We start from the raw sequence: 12,855 nt of genomic DNA on the forward strand, positions 1-12,855 counted from the left end.
GTGGTCAGGTCGTTATATCACAGCACACTGTATGAATTTGCAAAGAGCACCCAAAATGCAGACAAAGAATGTGGAAGAAAACGTGAATATTAACAAAAACATTAACCTACAGGGAGTGCAGAATTATTAGGCAAGTTGTATTTTTGAGGAATAATTTTATTATTGAACAACAACCATGTTCTCAATGAACCCAAAAAACTCATTAATATCAAAGCTGAATGTTTTTGGAAGTAGTTTTTAGTTTGTTTTTAGTTTTAGCTATTTTAGGGGGATATCTGTGTGTGCAGGTGACTATTACTGTGCATAATTATTAGGCAACTTAACAAAAAACAAATATATACCCATTTCAATTATTTATTTTTACCAGTGAAACCAATATAACATCTCCACATTCACAAATATACATTTCTGACATTCAAAAACAAAACAAAAACAAATCAGCGACCAATATAGCCACCTTTCTTTGCAAGGACACTCAAAAGCCTGCCATCCATGGATTCTGTCAGTGTTTTGATCTGTTCACCATCAACATTGCGTGCAGCAGCAACCACAGCCTCCCAGACACTGTTCAGAGAGGTGTACTGTTCCAATGGAGGCATATGCAAAATTAGTCATGCACGATTAGCGCAAGCACCTAGACATGGCAGGAGTGAACACAACACTGACGGGAGACGGGCAGAGTCAAACAGGAAGTACAGAGGTTCAGACAGGAGGAGAGAGAGCACGGGGAAAACACAGACATAACGGGCAGGGGAAACATGGAACAACCACAAAGGGAGACGAGGGCTCCTAAATACACAGAGGGCACACGGGGGGGAGAGAGAGCACGGGGAGAACTTAGACATAACGGGCAGGGGAAACAGGGAATAAAACATAAGGAGAGACGAGGGCTCACAGATACACAGAGGGGCACACAGGGGGTAAAAGCCACGAAGGGAAAACACTTAGGGAACAACACAACAGGGCAACTCAGGAAACATGGCCTAAATAGGGAACAAAATACAAACATACAAGAAAACTAAGAATACTGGGCCAACATGGCCCAGGACCATGACAATTAGAAGATAACTCTTACGTAGTTAAACTAAAATACTCTTTGAGAGTTAATATATAAACTCTTAACACCAAGTGTTAAATTATCAACTCCTGACAGATTTGGTGTTTAACACTAAATCAGAGTTAACGTACCAACTCTCCAAAAAGAGTTAAATTAACACTCTCTGGTGTGGACCCATATAGACACTTTAATAGTGTTGAAATCAAATCCGAAAGTGTTAATTTGGACATGCTGGATTTGCTGTGTAGAACTCAAACAACAATCATCATAATAAACTGGAAAATGATAATAATAAACTTAAAGCGCTGGGTCACCGACCCAGGACCATGACACGCAGTTTGTTTTCCTTGAAGATTTTTAGATTTCATTTGATTTGTTCCAGGTTTCCCGCTTGTTTATTTTGTAAGTTCTTCAGTAATAACACCTTTTTTAAATGATCTCACTTCCTTTTTAATAAAATTTTCCATCTAAGCCTTGTGGTCTTTTTTCTGTGAACTGAATGGTTTTTCAAACGTCATTTGATGACTGAATAAAGCGATGAAACTAAATCGTATCAAATATCTCAAAAACTCTTACGTGGTATCTAAGGAACTTCATTTGTTCTTTATTTAAATTCCTTTCTGGATTCTAAAGACGTTTTTTCTGCAGTGTGGACGATATGACCCTGATTGCTCCAGATATTTCTTCATCTCTGACCAATGAAGGCTCCTTATTTCATGACATCATCAGTCATCTGACTCTGGTAGGTCATCTGGATGTTTATACACGTGACAGACAAACAGCTGACCACATGAAATGATGCCAAAAGCTTTCTTTCACTAATTCAAAACGGCGCTGTCCCATTTTTAATTACAATGAGAGTGAAATTTAACTTTGAAACAAATCTCAAACTTATCATTTTTTTGTCTCTCATTTATTTAGCGGTTTATCTTGTTCATTTTAGGATCTGTGATGTTTGCAGTCCTGAAACAGGACGTTGTGTCTTCAGCTTGTCGGCCATGTTTTCTTTCGTTCTTTCCTGGATGTTTTCTGTGTTTTGTTTTGTTTTTTTAATTGACCCAGATGTGTTGATCTTGGTGTAATGATTAATTATTTGTGTTCTGCATGATGTGCTAAAAAATGTCAGTGGGTCATTTGTGTTTAGGGTGGAGCTTCATCCTGTCATTAATGAGTGACCCTCTTAATTATTGATCGAGTAAAGTTTCATTATCACCTGAAGTCTGGAATAAATAAAAACAAAACAGTTTGAACCTGCATTTTATTTGACAGGATGAGATATTTAATTCATCTGGTGTTGGTGTTTACATTTATTATTAATAATGTGATTAAAAATATTCTTCTGTTTACTACGAATTGAAATGAAAAATCAAACAATAATCTGCAGTTCTGCTCTGAACTCCATGATTAAGATCTTCAGATTTTTCCGATGTCACAGTTTCATCTTGCTTTGTGAAATCCGTGGCTTGACTTTCCCGACCACGTTTGTGATAAGTCACATGTTGTAGACTTGTCCTCGTTTACGCGAACACGCTCACAGTTGGATTAAATAAATTCTGGGTTGATTTATGACAACCCCCGTCTGATGGTGTTACAGAAGCCAGTTAGGGAAAGAAATCTCAGCTATGCTGAACTTGCTTCTTGGTTCAGGGAAGAAAAGAAAATTCAACATCAGTAATGACTCAGATATTTCCTCGTTATCTGTGCTGTTGTTCTGCTCCGTTATCATGTTTCCATTATTTGCACAGAAACAAAGTCCATTGCACTGACTGATATCAGAGGTTAAAGGTCAATGGGCTCTGAAGAAGTGATTCTGCTGAAGGTGCAGAAAAAGGAGAGACAAATGAACAAAGGAGAAGAGATAGAAAAGAGGATTTGAAAAAACGTGACAAAAAGAGGAAGAAAGATTTCACAACAGACTGGCAACCAAAGCTACAGATGAGAAAAACAGACAAAAACGGAGCAAAGTGAGATAAAAGGTGGGTTTTACTGGTTCACACAGCAGGAAGAAAAAGCGGATGAACGTTTTCAAAACATCCAGGAATCAGTGAAAGAATATCTGGCTACACTCGAGGTAAAGCCCTTCAGCTGGTTTGTTTCCTGTCAGAGAAATGCGTCATTTAGACTTTCTGCAGATTTTTCTGAACTTCAACGCACTTCATTAATGTACTGGCTGGTGCCAAATTAAAGGAAAAGCCTGAACCTTTGGTCTTCCAGTAGTGAGGTGTAGCTGGCAGGGCTCCAGTCCACAGCGGGAGAAATCTCACTTTTATGGAAGGAGCAGAAAACCTGTGATGCAGCACAGCCTGCATTTATATCTGAGTTTGTCTTCTTTTCTGCTGCTTAAAGCACCAACGTCCTGGATCTCTGTTGGGAATTCCTTATTATTCTGCCTCATGTTTCTACTGATATTTTTGTTTTGGCGTCATCATGTTTTTCCTGACAAGTTCAGCTAAAACTCTGACTTTGTGAATCCTGGGATAAAAGTGATCTTTTTATCCTCTGCAAACAGAATTGACGTCAACTCTGGGATGGTTACCATGGTAGCATGCTCTGTGAATTTAGCCTGTTCGGTGGGCTGAGTTGAATTGAACTGACAGCAATTCCATCAGTGACTGATTATCAGCTCAGAGTGAGGTTGAGGCTGAGATGACTTTAACGCTCTAAATGAATTTAAAGTGACTTAAAAAGCAGCTGCAGAAAGTCAGGTTGTAATCGATTACATCCCCCAGCAGCCTACACCTACTGCAGCATAACTAAGGGAGGATTCAGGGTCACCTGGTCCAGCCCTAACTATATGCTTTAGCAAAAAGGAAAGTTTGAATCTTGAAAGTAGAGATAGTGTCTGTCTCCTGAATCCAAACTGGAAGCTGGTTCCACAGAAGAGGGGCCTGAAAACTGAAGGCTCTGCCTCCCATTCTACTTTTAAATACTCTAGGAACAACAAGTAGGCCTGCCGAGCGAGAGCGAAGTGCTCTAATAGGGTGATATGGTACTACAAGGTCATTAAGATAAGATGGGGCCTGATTATTTAAGACCTTGTATGTGAGGAGCAGGATTTTGAAATTCTGGATTTAACAGGAAGCCAATGAAGGGAAGCCAAAACAGGAGAAATTGCTCTTCTTTTAGCGCTTTACTATCCAGTCATCCACCCATCACACACATTCACACACTGGTGATGGCAAGCTACATTGTAGCCACAGCCACCCTGGGGCGCACTGACAGAGGCGAGGCGACACTGGCGCCACCGGGCCCTCTGACCACCACCAGCAGGCAACGGGTGAAGTGTCTTGCCCAAGGACACAAACGGAGACAGCTCTCTCTTTCTAGTCCCTGTCAGGACTCTTGCTGCAGCATTTTGGATTAGCTGAAGGCTTTTCAGGGAGTTTTTTGGACTCCTGATAATAATGAATTACAGTCGTCCAGCCTGGAAGTAATAAATGCATGAACTAGTTTTTCAGCGTCACTCTGAGACAGGATATTTCTAACTTTAGAGATGTTGCACAAATGGAAGAAAGCAGTCTTACATATTTGTTTAATATGTGCGTTGAAGGACATGTCCTGGTCAAAAATGACTCCAAGGTTCCTCACAGCGTTACTGGAGGCCAAGGTAATGCCATCCAGAGTAAGAATCTGCTTAGATACCATATTTCTAAGATTAATAATAACTAACTATTGAATGCAGAGAGGTCTATTAACACGTAGTGAATGAAGAGGAAACAGCCAATGCATCATGGGAATCCCCCAGCAGCCTACACTTATTGTAGCATAAGCAAGGGAGGATTCAGGGTCACCTGATCCAGCCCTAACTATCAGGATCAGGAAGAAAAAAAAGTGGACAGTGACCGCACCGTCCGAGAGGACGCCAATGTTCACATGGTGGACAGAGAGGAGTGAAAGAAGCATCTATGTCCACGTCTTCAAGCTTCAAGCTAAAGAAGCTCAGACACTTTTATTTCCAAGCTCCTTAGAATAACATAACATGACCTCCTCAGCACCTACCTGTTATAAAAATCCATCAGCTGGACCTGAGACCTCCATGAAATCTGACCAGCAACTTTAACCAGGTTAGCAAGTCTGGTCTCATTGGTCAAAGACAAATTACCGTAACCAAGCAATTAGGGCTGTGCGATATGACCAAAATCTCATATCCTGATATAAGACGTCTATCGTCCAATAACGATATAAATCACAAAAATGTAACATTTTCTGTAAATTCTGTGAATCTCGGGCAGCTCAACTTGCGTGAAGTGTTTCCAGCTGGGCGTCGTGTAGCTGGAGTCGAGTGTTTTAACCGATGCATGAAACGATGCATTTTTAGACAGAAGTTGTAACGGCCGCCGTTTTCTTTGTGAGTATTTATTACACGGCGTGCTACGGGGAAAAGCCTGTTCTAACGTTTGAGTCTAAGGTCTATTTTTTAGCACCTGACGGCTCTTTTTTGCTTCTCATTCAGTTTATTTTGAAAAGTCTCAACAGGATCTTGAGCTTTATTGTGAAAGGTTTATGTGGAACATAAACAAGCGGACACGCGAAGGTCTTATCATCGTTGTTGCTAACAACAACGCATAAAAACAGGCGCTTGTCCGTCCGTGGTGGTTATATTAAATATAAGAGAAAGAGAGAACTTTAAGAAATTAATAATAACTACAGTGACATCAGAACATGAAAAAATATTGTTGTAAACAGTTTATTTTGCGACACCACGAAACAAACGATAGCGTAAAATGAAACGATAGACGTTTTTATATCGTCATCCGATATATATCGTTATATCGAACAGCCCTACAAGCAATGATACAAAACATTAAAATTGATTCAACAAAACTTTATAAAAAAGGGTCATCATTTCAAATGAAATGTTCAACACTCCTTAAAAAGTACAGCTTTGTTGGACTTTTTTTCACTGTGGAATCAAAATGTGACTCAAAGAACAGAGCCTTATCAAGGACAACCCCCAAATTCTTACAACTATCCACCAGTTCAATGGCAGCAGTCTCAGTGCAGGATGGGGGATGGCTTCCTGAAGTCAATAACCATGTCCTTAGTTTCAAAGGTGTCGATCTTTAAGAATAACTGATCACACCAAGAACCAAACTCATCCACAACATCGTACGTCGTAGTCTAAGGAGCTCGGAAAGAAAAGCATCCAGACTTCTTTACATTTCCTTGAAGACGTTTCACATCCGAGAAGCTTCTTCAGTTCTAAGAGCAACTGGTGGAGAGTCCCAGGTATTTAAGTGTTATGGGAGTGTCCCCATAAGAGGGTTGTGGACCCCCTATTGATCCTCTACCTAATCACACGACCCAAGGTGTGAAAACGAGTGTAGGTCACAATCAGCAAGGGGTGGATATTACACCAAAAAAAAATACACAAATCCAACCAAAGCTGTAAGACGCAGAAGGTGGTTTAAGAATAGGTGAGAAGAATCAGAGCGATAAAAGATGGGAGCAAAACTAGCACAGGACACAAAAAAGACTAACTTTCAAAGTAAAATAGGAAGTGACCGAAAGATAATACACACATAGAAGATGACAGAAATACCACCAAAGGTCAAATAAAGAAACAATAAAGAGTAAAACACCGAAACACAAGGCAACGAAACCAAAGCAGGAGCAACAATGCCCTAATGACTCAACATATTCAAAGACACCAAACGAGCTGTGAGAAATAACACGAACGTGAGCAAGACATGTTCACAGTGCATCTGTTTTCAGACTCCTGATAGTGTTTCAACCAATCAGTATTCAGTTTGCTGCTTTGCATCACGATGATTCTCTCAGTTTGTACCAAACTGTGTTTGAAAGTCTTGGATTAATTTCTTTTCTTTTGAAAGGCTCTGGGTCAGGAACATCACAGCTTCAGGAATTTAAAGGGATGTTTTAAACAAACTATTTAGTAAAGCTAACAGATACTCTTTAACCCTAACTCTGGAACTCTTATCTGTGTCACACACAGCTCCACCTCCTGCTCCTCCTCCAGACCGTCCGACGGGGTGCACCTTAGACCTTCAAGTCATCGCTCCATCAGCTGATCAGTTTATTTGTTCACTTGACTGATTCCTAAGAGAAAAATGGCTGCCAACTCACCGAAAGACAAGTGAGTAAAACAAAGAAGTGAGAATATTTTCACATTCATGCATAAAAAAGACAAAACAATCAGCAGTGACTATGTTCAGAAGTTCTTAGAAGTAGACATCACTGCTGATGACGAGTTATTATATATAATCAATATAACAAATGTGACAGATGATCAGATGTTAAAGTTTTGTTGTATCAGAAAAACAAAACTTGTAATCAAATAAATCAACAGGGACGGATTTTAATGTTATAAAGCTGCTGTTAGTTCAGGTCAGTTCGGGTTAGTTTTTAGTTTCTGATCTTTAAACATTTTCATAAAGTTTCAAGTGGTTTGTTGACGTTTGTGAACTGAGTGAAAAGTGGCTGCAGGGTGACGATAAGCAGTGACTGCAGCACAGAGATAAACTGATTATCAATAACACACCCTACACACACACGCGCGCGCACACAAGTAACATATTTAGCAGTGTATATGAATATGGATGTTGCACACAGACAGATGTTTGGAACATGTGTGAATGTATTACTATAAAAGACTCCATTGTAAAGATGGCAGCTGGGATCAAGGAGCATCCTGACACTGCATCATGCAGAGAGTGGGAGGGGTTCACCAGCATGGGTGAGGATTTAGCAGATATCCTAACACGTGAAAAGGTCTGAAGGACCTTGTTTTCCTCACTGTCAGCTGTACAGAAAACAGAAAGGGCACCCATCGAAGCTTTGGCAACTTCAAAGAGTACCTTCCTGCAGGGAGTGGTTGTGCTAGCAGAAAACACCAGGAAAGGCCAAAGAAACTCGGTCAAGGCCAGCATCCCCTAAAGACAAGGACAGACAAGATAGACTAAAATGGGCAAAATCGCTCATACTGGCATACTGGCATACTGGCAATGAATCTTCAAGATGGCGGCGCGCACGGGTGCAGCGGCTCTTAGCTCTCTTGTGTTCTAAGGTCAGTGAATCCCAGGAAGGCGGCAGGTCCTGATGGAACACATGGAAAGGTTCTCAGAGCATGTGCTGATGAACTGACCGGAGTCTTCACTAAAATCTTCAACCTTTCCTTGTCATCAAACACCGTCCCGCCCTGCCTCAAAACCTCCACCATCATCCCCATCTCCAAGAAGACAGCTGTGGTCAGCCCAAATGACTACAGGCCTGTTGCACTTACGCCTGTAGTGATGAAGTGCTTTGAGAGACTGGTATGTCAGCACATCAGGGCCGGTCTGCCTCCCACTCTGGACCCCCACCAATTTGCCTACAGGACTTCCTGGACTTTAGCTCAGCATTCAATCATATCATCCCAGAGATCCTGGTCCAGAAACTGTCTTACCTGGGACTCTCCACCCCCATCTGCCTCTGGATCAAGGACTTCCTGACAAATAGACCACAGTCTGTCAGACTCGGCCCCCACCGGTCCAGCACCATCACACTCAGCACCGGGTCTCCACAAGGATGTGTTTCGAGTCCCCTCCTGTTTACGCTCTACACATCTGACTGCTCCCCTACCCATCTCTCAAACACCATCATAAAGTTCGCAGATGACACCACAGTGGTTGGACTCATCTCAAGGGGGGATGAGTCGGACTACAGAGATGAGGTCAACAGACTGACTGAGTGGTGTTCAGTTAACAACCTCCAACTGAACACCACGAAAACTAAAGAACTTATCTTGGACTTCAGGAAGGGCAGAGCAGACCCGGCCCCACTTTACATTCATGGGAACTGTGTGGAGAGGGTACACTCCATGAGGTTTCTGGGCGTGCAGATCTCTGATGACCTCTCCTGGACTGCAAATACTATGGCAGTGGTTAAAAAGGCCCAGCAGCGTCTCCACTTTCTGAGAGTGCTCAGGAGGAACAACCTGGAGGAGAGGCTGCTGGTGACATTTTACAGAGCCACCATAGAGAGCATCCTAATGTACGGCATAACAACATAGTATGCAGGGTGCTCAGCTGCGGACAGGAAAGTACTGCAGAGGGTCATCAACACAGCCCAGAAGATCACTGGCTGCTCTCTGCCCAGCCGGGAGGTCACTGCAAACTCTCGGTACCTCAGCAGAGCTGGCAATATCATCAAGGACCACTCTCACCCCAGCAACCAACTGTTTGAACTATTACCGTCAGGCCGACGGTACAGGTCACATAAAACCAGGACAAACAGATTCAGGGATAGCTTCTTTCCCAGAGCTATCACCGTAGTAAATAAGCACAAAAACAATTGAACCTGCTTAGCTATTCCATACCGTCACTGTCATTATATTATGCTGCTATCCTGTATATATTGTACATACTATTGTTTGAGTACTTACGATTGTTTTTTTGTACTTTTTATATTTTACATTTATATTTATTATTGAAACTTGCACCAAGGGAGTGGCACTCCAATTTCGTTGTACTCTGTACAATGACAATGAAGGCTATTCTATTCTATTCTATGCCAGACTCCAAAAGCTCCCACCAGAGGTGGCAAAAGAACAGACATCCTTTACTTAAGACGTACACATACTACTGTTGAAAAATACTCCAAGTAATAGCTGAAGTACTGATTCAACTTTACTCTGATACTCTGATTCTTTACTGAAGTAAGAGTGAATATGTATTTAGCTGAGTAAGAAAACAAAGGTTACTCTTTGGAGGGCGTTTCTCTCAGGTGTTGGTATGAAGGTGGAGTTCAGTGAACGAGTCTCTGCTCCACTTGATGTAAGCTAACTGTGACCATGAACCCAAAGCCACTGTGCAGCAGTCACACACTGTTCTTTACTTTAAACCCATCACAGTGCAGCAAACTAAGTTTCAGGAAGCATTTGAATTTTCTCTCTGTAGCCCAAAAGATTTGAGATCTGAAACGTGACAAGCACAACGAAGGCAGGACTGATTTTTCTGTCTGTTCAGACAGCAGCTGTTTGTGAATGGACCGGTTTTACTCAAGCACTTTATACAACATACCTCATTCATACAAGCACCTCTTTCTAGACCTACATGCTTTCTGTCTAACATGCACATGCCAATGAGTGTATCAGTGTCTTGGCCAAGACACATACAGACTGCAGACTGGAGCAGCTAGCAACCAACAACCTTATAATTAGTAGATGACCTCCCTGAGCTACAACCAAATACAATGCTAGGCCCTTTGCGCTACCATTGTACAGAGACTGTAAATAAATGATGTAAGATAAGGGTTAAAACAGACACACCTGAGTATTAGCTGACACTCAGCTGATCCACCTGCAGAAAACCTTACAGAAACAGATCTGATGAGTTTAGTTAAATATTTATACCTGGTTTTAATCCTTTACCACTTCTCATTATTCTGTGACTCTTTCACAGTGAAAGCATCAGAATAACATTTTATTTTAAAAATCTCTGCAGGTATTTTGGAGTATGGCTGATTTTCTTCATGCTTGGTTTGGGAACATTGCTGCCGTGGAACTTTTTCATGACTGCTACCAAGGTGTGACATTGCTTCCTGTTCTCACTTACATACTATTTTGTCCTCAAAATAAATTTTTATTTTGAAAGATATTGCATTATATTTGAAACAGTAGTTTGTTTGTAGACAAACAACAGCTGTGATGAAGTGAGTAGCTGTGTTTATCAGAGGTGTTTTGCAGGTATTTCATGACCAGCTGCAGGTAAACTGAGTCATTAAAGGTATTTGTGGGGTTAGCGTCACTGCAGCTTTATGCTCTGTCTGCCTGTCTGTCAGTACTTCACCAGCCGTCTGAAGGACACATCAGTGGTAATTTCTTCAGCCAATCAGACAGAGGTATCCAGTGATGATCGCACTGTCCTCGAGGCCATATTCAACAACGTGATGACGCTCTGTGCAATGTTACCACTGCTCATCTGCACGTGTCTCAACTCCTTCCTGCTCTCACTGTGAGTAAAGCGCCACACTGCTGACATCAGCGAATGTATTAGTGAATGTGTTAGTACTTATATTTTTACTACAAACCTCAGTCACTCAATTACACACACATTCATACGAGCTGTAAACAGTATTTTCTATACTTTATTGTCTCATCTAAAATTCACACACACACTGATGGATGCATCAGGGTTATGGCCACTTCAGCATGCAGACTGCAGCAGCCAGGGTCCAAATAACTAATCAGGTCATTCGACTGGTAGATGACCCGCTCTATCGCCTGAGCCAAAACCGCACAATATCCCTTTAAAGAGCATCTGCTCACCTTGAGCTCCAAGCCTGTCCTTGAGCTTCCTCTTTTCCTTCTCCTGTCAGAATCTCGCAGCGTCTGCGTGTCATGGGCAGTCTCTTTGTCATCATGCTTGTTTTCATCATCACCGCTGTCCTTGTGAAAGTTCCTCTAGAGCCCTTCCACTTCTTCCTCAGTACCATGGTGAAGATCGTCATCATCAACTGTGAGTCTTTTTTTTCTTTGTTTTGTTTGTTTGTCCGTATGTTCAGCTTTTGGGCAATACTACAGGGCAGTCTGTTAATCTGTTCATTCATTCGTTCTGGGATCTTACAGATCAGTTTTTAACCAGGTCTGTAGGATCCCGGATTTTTTATGCAGCCAGACTGAGGAACTGAGCTCATGGTTTTATTCCACCTGTCGGACTGCTTTGGTCACTGTGGCTCATTTAAAAACCAGACTACCTAAAACTAAATCCGATCTGTCAGACACGACTGCCGTCGAGCTGAGTGGAAAAAGGACAAACTACAAGTGATGTTCCAGATGCCAAAGAACTGTTGGCATCAATATAAAAAAAACTGTAAAAGATGCCAAAAGAAAACACTTTTTATTTAAAACTATTAACTCTGTTCTTAGTGCACCACATACTGACTGTATCGAGCCCTCGCCCGAAGGCTGTGAAAATTTTTTACACTTTTTTATTGAGAAGGTCTCGTCCACAAGGGCCCAGATCTCTCCTTGTGCTCATAAATAAATAATAATAAATAACATTTTATTTATATAGCACCTTTCTACACAGAATCACAAAGTGCTGCACATAAGATAATAAATTATAAAAGGTAAAACAGACAATATGAAACAGGCAGAAATTTAACCAAAAACAGTTTTAAAAAGGTGAGTTTTGAGTTGTTTTTTAAAAACAACTACCGAGTCCACAGTTCTTAATGTATGAGGGAGAGAGTCCATAGTCTCGGGGCCACAGAGGCAAAAGCTCTGTCACCCTTAGTTCTCATCTTAGTCTGTTTTATAGCAAGTAAGCCCTGATCAGATGACCTCCGGGACCTGCTGGGGACATCGGGCTGTAGCAGATCGGAGATGTAGGCTGGTGCCAGTCCATGTAAGGCTCTAAATGTCAAGACCAGGATCTTAAAATGTACTCTAAATTCCACAGGAAGCCAGTGTAGCTGAAATAGCAACGGTGTCACATGAGAATACTTTGAGGATTTTGTCAACAGCCTCGCTGCAGCGTTTTGCACAACCTGCAGACGATCCAGAGAACCTTTGCTTAGACACATAAACAAAGAGTTACAATAGTCCAAGCGTGAGGAAATAAATGCGTGTATCTCCAGTTCAGGGCGAGATTGTGTATTTTGTTGTACAGTTATTTTATTTTCAACTTTAATTTATATATTTTATCTTATTCTTTCCCAGTTATATTTACCCTTCATTCTAATTTGTGTTGTATGGTTATTTCATTTTTAACTTTAACTTTTATATTTTATTTTATTTTATTCCTTCCTAGTTAAATTTACTCTTTTTAATTTTCATATTTATTTCTTATCTTGTT

The 12,855-nt window shown here is 41.2% G+C and overlaps 1 protein-coding gene across 5 annotated transcripts in view; it reads left to right on the forward strand.

Moving 5' to 3' along the window:
* Positions 1–2,819: 2,819 nt before the first annotated feature.
* LOC102291612 (equilibrative nucleoside transporter 1) overlaps positions 2,820–12,855 on the forward strand; it is a 31,622-nt gene continuing 21,586 nt past the window's right edge. For 3 of the 5 annotated variants that reach the window (XM_005944441.2, XM_042212692.1, XM_014340791.2), the window contains exons 1-5: positions 2,820–3,033; positions 7,014–7,154; positions 10,501–10,582; positions 10,838–11,010; positions 11,375–11,514. In XM_005944441.2, coding sequence (XP_005944503.1) covers positions 7,129–7,154; positions 10,501–10,582; positions 10,838–11,010; positions 11,375–11,514 — 421 coding nt within the window. In that variant the 5' untranslated portion in view covers positions 2,820–3,033; positions 7,014–7,128. Of the gene's footprint in view, positions 3,129–6,883; positions 7,155–10,500; positions 10,583–10,837; positions 11,011–11,374; positions 11,515–12,855 lie in introns of those variants that run through there. The other 2 variants (XM_042212691.1, XM_042212690.1) reach the window with 2 other exon arrangements.

Source organism: Haplochromis burtoni, unplaced genomic scaffold, assembly GCF_018398535.1.
Source record: "Haplochromis burtoni strain Fernald_Lab_line unplaced genomic scaffold, NCSU_Asbu1 Contig_387, whole genome shotgun sequence".
Lineage (NCBI taxonomy): Eukaryota > Metazoa > Chordata > Actinopteri > Cichliformes > Cichlidae > Haplochromis > Haplochromis burtoni.